Raw genomic sequence first — 8829 nt, forward strand, 5'->3', positions numbered from 1 at the left:
TGACTGTGTTTGTACCACTTCCTCTTATTGTCCTTGCACTTTGTCGAGCACTTTTTCATTCAGTAACAAGACATCAACGCAGCAATGAAGCTTGCCAGGCTGTCAGTCATTCAGCCTATCAGGTAAGAATTGGAATTGTATGTTTTTTATGGCAAAGAGTGTCAATTAATGTGATTCAATTTTTTCAAAGCCTGATTTTTAATGTGTTCTGTGTAATTACCCCCACATACATTCACATTATCATTTGTGCCCCCACAAACTTTTAATTATAAATCAGTATGAAATTTAATTTCACTTTTTCTCAGCTCGGACTTTGCCATTGGATACCACAGCATCATACCGGAATCCCGGTGGTCATATCGCCAAATCGTCACTCAATTTTATTCACAGTACCAGAGATGATTGTTAATTTTGTTGTGCATTACACATGTTACAATGACAATAAATACTATTATATTCTTCCATTCCATTCTAAGCATTTTAAATTACAACTGCTGTTGAATACGTGAAGCCTTGAATTAAATCATGTATTGGCATGTAAACTTTACAACGCTAACTATGAACACCATACCAGTATAAAATTTGCATGTATTCGTTTAATGTCCAGCTGATCATTAAATACACCAATGTGTTTTTTCCCTTGTTGTGCTTTATAGTGTTTCATCATATCTTTCAGGAAGGCTTTTTCTAAAGTTCTCTCTGGTATGTGTATTATTTGCCCTCATGTAGGTTTTAGACCAGGTGATAGTGTCATAATAGTCTGTGGTTTGCAATAATCTGTGGTCTGTGCAGCCCTTTGAGACTCTTTGTGATTAAGGGCTACACAAATAAACATGACTTGATTTGACTTGACGTGGTACTGTGACTAAAAATAGTGTGATAATGACAAAAAACCTAAACCCTTTTTGTGTCATCTATGTGGGAATATTGGTAGGAACCAGTGGGCAGATCTAATGTACCTTTGTTAGGATTGGACTGGGGACATTAAAGATAACGCCCATCTAACTTCTGACAATGTTCTATACATTGTATGACTGAGACTCACGAGAGTATCTACTTATGCTGCGTTAATTATACATACAAGATCATTGGTATCTCACACCAAACTGTCTCAGTAGTAGCATAATTCATCATCATCATGTTATTATCAGTGGTCCTCAACCTTTTCTTACCTACTATTTTACAGGCTTGAGGCGTCATTGCTGTCATGCACTTTCTGGGCAAATTTCAACATATTACCCATTGTTTTCTTTTATTGCTGTCATGTTTTGTGTACTGTTACCCAATGCTAAATCTATTGCACCCTGGTCATCCTGGAAGGGGGATTACCACTTGTGAGGCCCCTTCTCAAGGTTTCTTATTTTCCTCATGCTGAGGTTTTGACTTTTTCCTTGCCCGCATGTTGGTTTAAGATCAGACGATGGTGTAATTTTAATCCTGAGCAGTCCTTTGAGCCATATTGTGATTAAAGGCTATACAAATACATGTGACTTGACTTGACTGGTCTAAAGTTTGAGAACATTCTTGCAGTCCAGCCCAATATTAATGTTAGTGTTAATAACAATAGTAGTAATTTTAATTATAAGTTTATATCCATTGTTTTATCATAAAAAGTCATTAGGTTTTATCTTATCATCACACTATTTTTAGTCACGGTACCGTTCTAAAATATATAAATAAACAGAAAAAGGCATGACGAAAAAAAAACTCTTTGGTGTATCTGATCATGAAAACGACATTGAAAGACATGAATAAATACTATATACATTTTATGTTGGTATTGTGTCCGTCGTTTATGTTGTCAATAAATGATTTTAATCATAGGCCCATGTACTGTTTTCAACAATGTGGTACCGTAAAAATAGTGTGCTGGGATAAAATCTAAAGCCTTTTCTATGTAATTTATCTCAGTGGTGGTCTTGTGGTTAAAGTTCAGGGCTCTCCCTGCAGAGATCAGAATTCCATCCCGTTACATCTAGTGTTGTGTCGTCATTGGTATTTTATGACTGATCAATCATTGCACAAATACGATCATATACTACCGTAAAACCTCATAAATAGCACTCACCCAAACTTTGAGCTACTTTCTTGGATAAAAAAAGCATATTACACACAAATAAATATGGTATAAGAAAAAAAAAAAGGCAACTTTTTTTTCATTTGTTGCGGCCCAGTACCAGTCTGCGGGCTGGTGGTTACGGACCACTGATCTATATCACTGCCGGTCCAGTTGTTGGATTTGGCGCTCACAATACTGCGACCAGGTTTCGATTCCTGTTGCCTCCAATGTTTTACAATTGTAGGTCAGTGATATTTCTTGACATATCAATCATTCCACAAATACGGTAAAACCTGTGCCTAAAAATGTGTGTTTACATAAATCATATGGTAAATTGTTGTCTAATGTGTCTCTTCCGACCGTTGTTATTGCCCTTTGGTATTCAAACAACAGATGCAACTCTAATTCTTGCTACAAAGCTAATTTTGAAGCGCTGTTATTCTGTAGTCATCTCACTAACTGCATTTCAGTTTTTTATTAACTTGAAGCAGGACGATGATTAGCATCTTCTGCGAAATAACAAAGGAACTATAACTATGAAGTACACGAGACGGCTACACAAAGTTCAGTTGCTGTCGTATTTGGATGATACTCACACTTTATTTAGCTAAAAGATGCTTACGCAAAAATACTAAAAGGAAAATATTGCAGTCAAGCAAGTAGATGGTAACATTTAAGCATGCACAATTTTAACAGTACAAAAACAAACATTTGAGATAAAGTAGCTCACATAAAGAAGAAGAGTTTGTCCGGAAAAACACTAAGGAACAGTGTGTGCTATTTGACCACTATATGTCTCCGTATTGAGGCGTGCGACTGAAACAAGTGCTAAAAATCACAAACAGAAAACAAAGTACAGAGATTTAAAGTGACCAAACTGCACTTTTTATCTTCATTTTTTTCCACCTAGCTTTTCGGGAGCTTTTTGTTTTTGGGGTATACGTAGTAGCAAGATGGCAGACAACTATGTCAGCACCCACTGGGAAGACTCATATTATTAAACAAGAGAAGCATGTAAACGACAGAACAAGATATATTCACTTAACAACTTGACTTTTAGTTATACACAAATAAATATGATATATAAAACATATGTAAAGGCTCTCTAGTATTGTTCAGGGGGCCGGACCAAATGTGGAGGTGGGCCGTATCGAGCCCATGAGCCTAGGTTGGGGACCATTGCAATACACCAACATGTAGTAGTCAAATATTAAAGTCTCCCTTTAAAGTCCACTTGAACAATGTGCAGGATAGAGACATAATCACATGATTTGTCATGTCCTGCACGGTTGTCATGGCGCCCAGCTGGCCCCGTCCCTCGACACTGGCTGAGACGCATTGGACTGATTGCTTTTGGAGTACTTAAACGCTCCTTTTGGGACAGCCTGTTGCCAGACCATTGCTTTACCTCATTGAAACCCTGATGATGCCTGTTTGATCTGAGTAATGCCTAGTTTGTAATTTTGATTGCCTTTGAACTTGTTTTGTTTTGTTTTTGGTCCATTTGTGTGTTGGACAACTTTTATTTCCTAATAAAAGTGACAGATCGTCTACGCATATGAGTTCCGACTTCCTGCTTCCCGGTCCGCTTCCTGACATGATTATAGATTACAAAAAAAAAACCTTTAAACAACTCTAAAAATGTATTTAAGAAATGTTTTACAACAAATTACATTTGAGGTAAATTGATCATCAAACACTTCTAGCCCTCTTTTTTACAAGCTGCAACAGCTCTGTACTAAATTGCTGCACAGCGCTGATATTTTTGTCTTTTGATTTATATTTTTTTACAGGACAGCATGCCGCTGGGAATCAGTGAAGTCCTGTGTTTTCTACCTGTGGGATGTTTATTCTTCAGCTAAGCCTCAGGGCAGAGACCTCTGGACCAATGTGTTTCTTTGTATCACTCTGGCTGTTGTCACCGGGACGCTTCTCCATCACTGGTTGTCCGAAACGCTGGATTACGACTGTAATGCATCCATTAAGACAGCGCTGGTCTACAGCGTGGTCATGTTACCAACCACAATTCTGTGCCACCCATTGCGGTGTGTGCTGACCATGATCCTGCCTACCGTGTGCACTAAGCAAGGCCGTAAACTTCTCATCTCCGCCTCGGTGATGATTCTCATGTTGAACGTGGTCCCGAACATCAGCGTGAACGTTGGCGCGGTCGTACGCGCCCTGAAATGCACCTCTGTGGGTTTCTCCAAGACTTTGTTGAACTCTTCGGATCTTTTAAACACGGCAAGGCAGGAGATCGTCGAGGAAGCCGTTAAAGTTAGGAAGGAGGACCTGAGCATCGTCACCAACTTGAGAAGGTTGGATCAATTCACATTGGTGGATGTCTCCGAGGTTAAAAGCAGGTTAACAAAGCTCATTGGGCAAGTAGAAATCAACTTTTCCGACATAAGAAGGATAATATCAAAATACAAACTACTTTCCAACAGGATTCTGGCAGCTGTATTTGTTGCTCTGCTGATAAACGAATCTGCACACTACCTGAAATCTTATTTGACATCCGTTAAATTCGATAATAAGTCCATGCCCAAACAGAGACGGCAAAATGAAGCTCACAATAGAGCCAAAACGTGTGCCCACCTGTTTACAAAATGTCAAACTTTTTTGGGTGAATGCACCCCCAGTATTATATCACTGCTAGTTGTGACATTCTACTTCAGCGCAATCGCTTTAATAGTAGCCTTGGACCATATTGTTTATCATACAGTTGAAGTCGTGCTGCCGTGGCTGCTGGACTTTCCGCCCCTGTCTGCTAGCATCAACGTAAGTTACAAGGTAAGAATCCACACTTGGTCACACTGATAAGTAATGTCTGCTCAATGTGTATACAGATAATATAAAATAGAGTATTTTCCGGAATATTAGGCGAACCTAAAATCACCGAACTGTCCAGAAATGAAAAGCCCCTTATATACCGGAGAATACGATAGGTAAGATTAGAATTCCATACAGAAACTATAGCTGTACACAAAACTTTACAATATACTATTGTGTTTATTCAATAATGGATCAACTGTATACCTCACTGACCAAATCGCATAACAAGGAATAGAATGGAATTCAAACACGGGTAGTGGTGGTGAAGCTGCCAAACACTTTCCCACTAGACCACCAGTGATACAGTTGATATAAGAAAAAGACCTGATCTCATTTTCACACTATTTCTACTCACAATGCCAGAAACTCTGATTTGCATAGTGTATTTTGTTCTTTATTCTGTACTTTAAAGTCTCTCCACTTTTTCACCTCTGAATGTTTGAGAAGGGGGGAAAACGATAAGTCTTTCAACAAAATACAATACAAGCTCTTTTACGCATTATATTTTTTTGGTAGTTTCTAAAGGCACAGACAATCTTTGGTTAATGAATCCTTTGGGTTGACCTAATTATCAATATATATAAAATTAAGGATGGTCTTCAGTTGGATACCAATACAAAGTAACAGTATTGGGTCAATAAAGCTAGGTTACCTCTGCTGAGCTTAATGCACAATTCAGATTTTTTGGGTGAAATCCAATGTTTTTGTGAGATCGTTCATATTTCCAACTGAATGTGACCTGTATGTGATTCCTGGGTGAACACCACAAGTGTCTAGCATGCGCTGAATAGGACACTTAACGTCACACGCAATGCGCTTAATGTTTCTACTCATGCCCAATTGATAAGATCTCTTTTTTTGAACAAAATTGTCTCCCCAAATATGAATTAAATCCACAACCTCGCTTTCCCTCCATTGAATATTCTTTGTGTTTTCGTCCACCATTGTTTTTGATATCTCTGCTTCCTCACGCCTCCTTGAATGCAGGATTTTGACATCTGTTGCCTATTGATTCCAGGCGAGTCACATGAATGCCTCTTGAACATTCTTACAGCAGTTGTATTCCAAAAAATTAGATATGTATCAGATTTAGGACCAGATATAAAAGTGGCAGTTCGGATAGGTGCTGTTCAGTTGGACTTTAACAGATCGGATACAGGAGAAAATAAGATTTTCTTGCAGTGTGAACCTAGCCTACCTTTGTGTTTTGAGATAATTTTATTTGCATCAGTAGATAATACTAATATCCACCACCATTGTGTAGCCGTTTGACCATCAGGAACCAGAAAAAAATGACCTTTAACTTAATAAAATGTTTAACAAAACACTTCATTGGAGGTCATTCATTGAAATTATTTGGATTTTGAGCAACATTTCATTTGATAAAAGAACTGGTAGTGGTTAATCTGTACTTTAATTGGACATGGTGAATCCTACGGAGTTGAATATTTGTACTAGTATTTGACAGGGTAATTATACATTTATAGTTTAGCTGACACGCATAATAAGAAGAGAAAATATCAATCAAGGAGAACAGGAAAGGACTGTCAAGCTGCAAAAAAAAAAAAGAAAAAAAATCCAACCTGTTTGATAGGACCTCCCATGAGCCCTTTCTTTTTAAAATACATCTCCACAGAACAGAAACATGATTGGCCAAAAGTGACAATTATCCAAACACAATAATAATAATAATTATTATTATTATCATTACAATAATATTCTGAATAATAAACATCCAAACATTAAATTGTCACAACCAGAACAGGGAGTGGACCCAAATGCGTAACGTTTCACACAATGATTTATTGGGGAATCGAGGAAGTCAGGTGAGGAGGAAAAAACAACAACAGTGAGCCGGTGCTCGCTGGGCAGGAGGAGCAGGAAGCCGTCGTGAACGAAGCGTGGTCAGGGATTGGGAGCAGGTCGGGCAGCTCGGTTGGGAGAACGGAGTGTGGTCAGAGAGCAGAAGCAAGTCGGGCAGCCGGGACGGGTGACAGAGCGTGGTCAGAAATCGGGACAAGTCAGGTAACCAGAGGCGATTGGGAAGGCAGGGACAGACGAGCAGGAAACAGGAACAGGAACAGGTTGGACACAGAACGGGAGCCAGAGTCGTAAATGCCTGCCTTGCATGTGCGGATATCCGCAGACGGACAGACAAGGAGTGAATGAGAATGACGTGTATAAATAGGAGTAGGACTAATTAGAGAATGAGAGGCAGCTGGGACTGATGAGTGAGCGCAGGTTAGGGCAATTGTCAAATTATGACATAAATGACTCCCTGCATTTAAAAGTCAATGTAAAAAAATGCACCTCATGACACTGAACTTGAGAAATTTGTACAAATAATTCTGCAAAATTAAAAAGGTTAACATTTTACGGTAAATAGAAAATAAATAAACATAATTTCAATATCCATGCATTGTTAGGGTGGAATGTGTGATAAAGGACAATCACTATTTTTACCCACAGGTCCAATGGTTTCCACCAGCATTTTGCATCATCCCTCTTTCATGCATCAGACGGCAGCTGACTGACTTTCACAAGGAGTACAAGTGGAACTTCAGTCCCAAAGAGTCGACGTGTGATGCTGCGACTTCAGCTCCTAGCGCCGGCGTGAGATGGCTGCTAGGATGCCTGTGGTTTCTCAGCTACCTGCTGGTTTTCCTTGAAGCCTTTGCCACAAGGTTGCGCCGGAACATCTGTGCTGCTTTTTATAAAAAGAAAGAGGAGAGAAGAGCGGCTTACCGGGTTGTGAGAGGCCTAGCAAACCAGGTTGCAGAGGAATTGGAAGAGAGAGTTCTGGTCATCAGCGAATGACTTTCACAGAGGCTGACTTCGTCAGGAGAAGATGATATAAAACATGGCTGTGCAGCGTGTAGGAATTTTTCAACGTGAAGAAAATAAACCAAAACTTGAATTCAACAGTTTAAGTTCAACATTTTTGACCTGCATGACAAAGCAGTCAAAGGACTAAAAAAAGGTCAAAATATCCTATATCTGATGATAATCTTTGCTAACTCAATCCTCCACTAGATGTCATTATGGCTCTTTGGGATGATGCAATACATCAGTACACCTATTGCATATTCCAAGGGCATTGATATATATATATATATATATATATATATATATATATATATATATATATATATATATATATATATATATATATATATACCACAGCCATATCCCCCTAGTGGGAGGTGGCTTGAGTCATTTCTGACGCTTTTTGGGAGATTGATTCAGAGGAGGGCATTCCCTCGCTCAACCCAACTGAGGTGTTGGGAGTCATTAGGTGACCAAACCCCCCAATTTCAACCCCTAATGCTGAACGCCAAGCAGGGAGGCAATGGGCACCAATGTTTGAGTCTTAGGTATGACTCGGCCGAGGCTTGAACTACAACCTCCCAGTGTCGGAGCGGGTGCAAGGGCATTGAACTCTTGTTTATTTACCCTGTGGCAAGGTTTATTATTTCAAAAAGAGCCTGTGGTAAGTGAATTATTTTTTTTACAAATGTTATACAATTAACTACTCCATAATACATTGAAACGAAACAACAAACTCTTTTACAAGCCCAATATTGAATTAAACAAATAAAAGTACTGTACACTGCATCAGGGGCAGCAGTATCTCAGGAGATAAAACGTTCGTCTTGGGATCAAGAGCTGGCAGGATCGATATCCGGTTCCTCCGTGTTATATGTCGAAGTGTCCTTGGGCAAGACACTGAATCCCTAATGCCCCCAGTAAGCAGGTAGGCACCTTGCATGGCTGACACACCGGTGTGTGTGTGTGTGAATGGGTAAGTGTGAAACGTATTGTAAAGCGCTTTGGAGGTCTTCAGTGACTTAAAAAGCGCAATATAAATGCAGACCATTTAAATTTACATTTATATCTGTAAAAATGTATTATTATTGTTATTTTACTAATGCCTA

At 39.1% G+C, this 8829-nt stretch overlaps 1 protein-coding gene across 1 annotated transcript; it reads left to right on the forward strand.

Moving 5' to 3' along the window:
• The first annotated feature begins 52 nt into the window (after positions 1-52).
• Positions 53-7711, forward strand: ocstamp (osteoclast stimulatory transmembrane protein). The gene is made up of 3 exons (XM_088329729.1): positions 53-122; positions 3853-4852; positions 7364-7711. The coding sequence occupies exons 1-3, from the start codon at positions 85-87 to the stop codon at positions 7709-7711; spliced, it is 1386 nt and encodes a 461-aa protein (XP_088185855.1). The 5' UTR covers positions 53-84.
• The last annotated feature ends 1118 nt before the right edge of the window (positions 7712-8829 follow it).

The sequence above is a fragment of the Urocampus carinirostris genome, chromosome 3 (assembly GCF_059441175.1).
Source record: "Urocampus carinirostris isolate Australia breed hairy pipefish chromosome 3, RoL_Ucar_1.0, whole genome shotgun sequence".
In the NCBI taxonomy this organism is placed as follows: domain Eukaryota; kingdom Metazoa; phylum Chordata; class Actinopteri; order Syngnathiformes; family Syngnathidae; genus Urocampus; species Urocampus carinirostris.

What these genes read in the sequence shown, in the direction of transcription:
- ocstamp (XM_088329729.1), top strand. Translation starts at nt 85, where the DNA reads ATGAAGCTTGCCAGGCTGTCAGTCATTCAGCCTATCAG. An exon ending in TCAGTCATTCAGCCTATCAG is followed by an intron (nt 123 to 3,852) that starts GTAAGAATTGGA and finishes ATTTTTTTACAG; the next exon opens with GACAGCATGCCGCTGGGAAT. An exon ending in GCATCAACGTAAGTTACAAG is followed by an intron (nt 4,853 to 7,363) that starts GTAAGAATCCAC and finishes TTTTACCCACAG; the next exon opens with GTCCAATGGTTTCCACCAGC.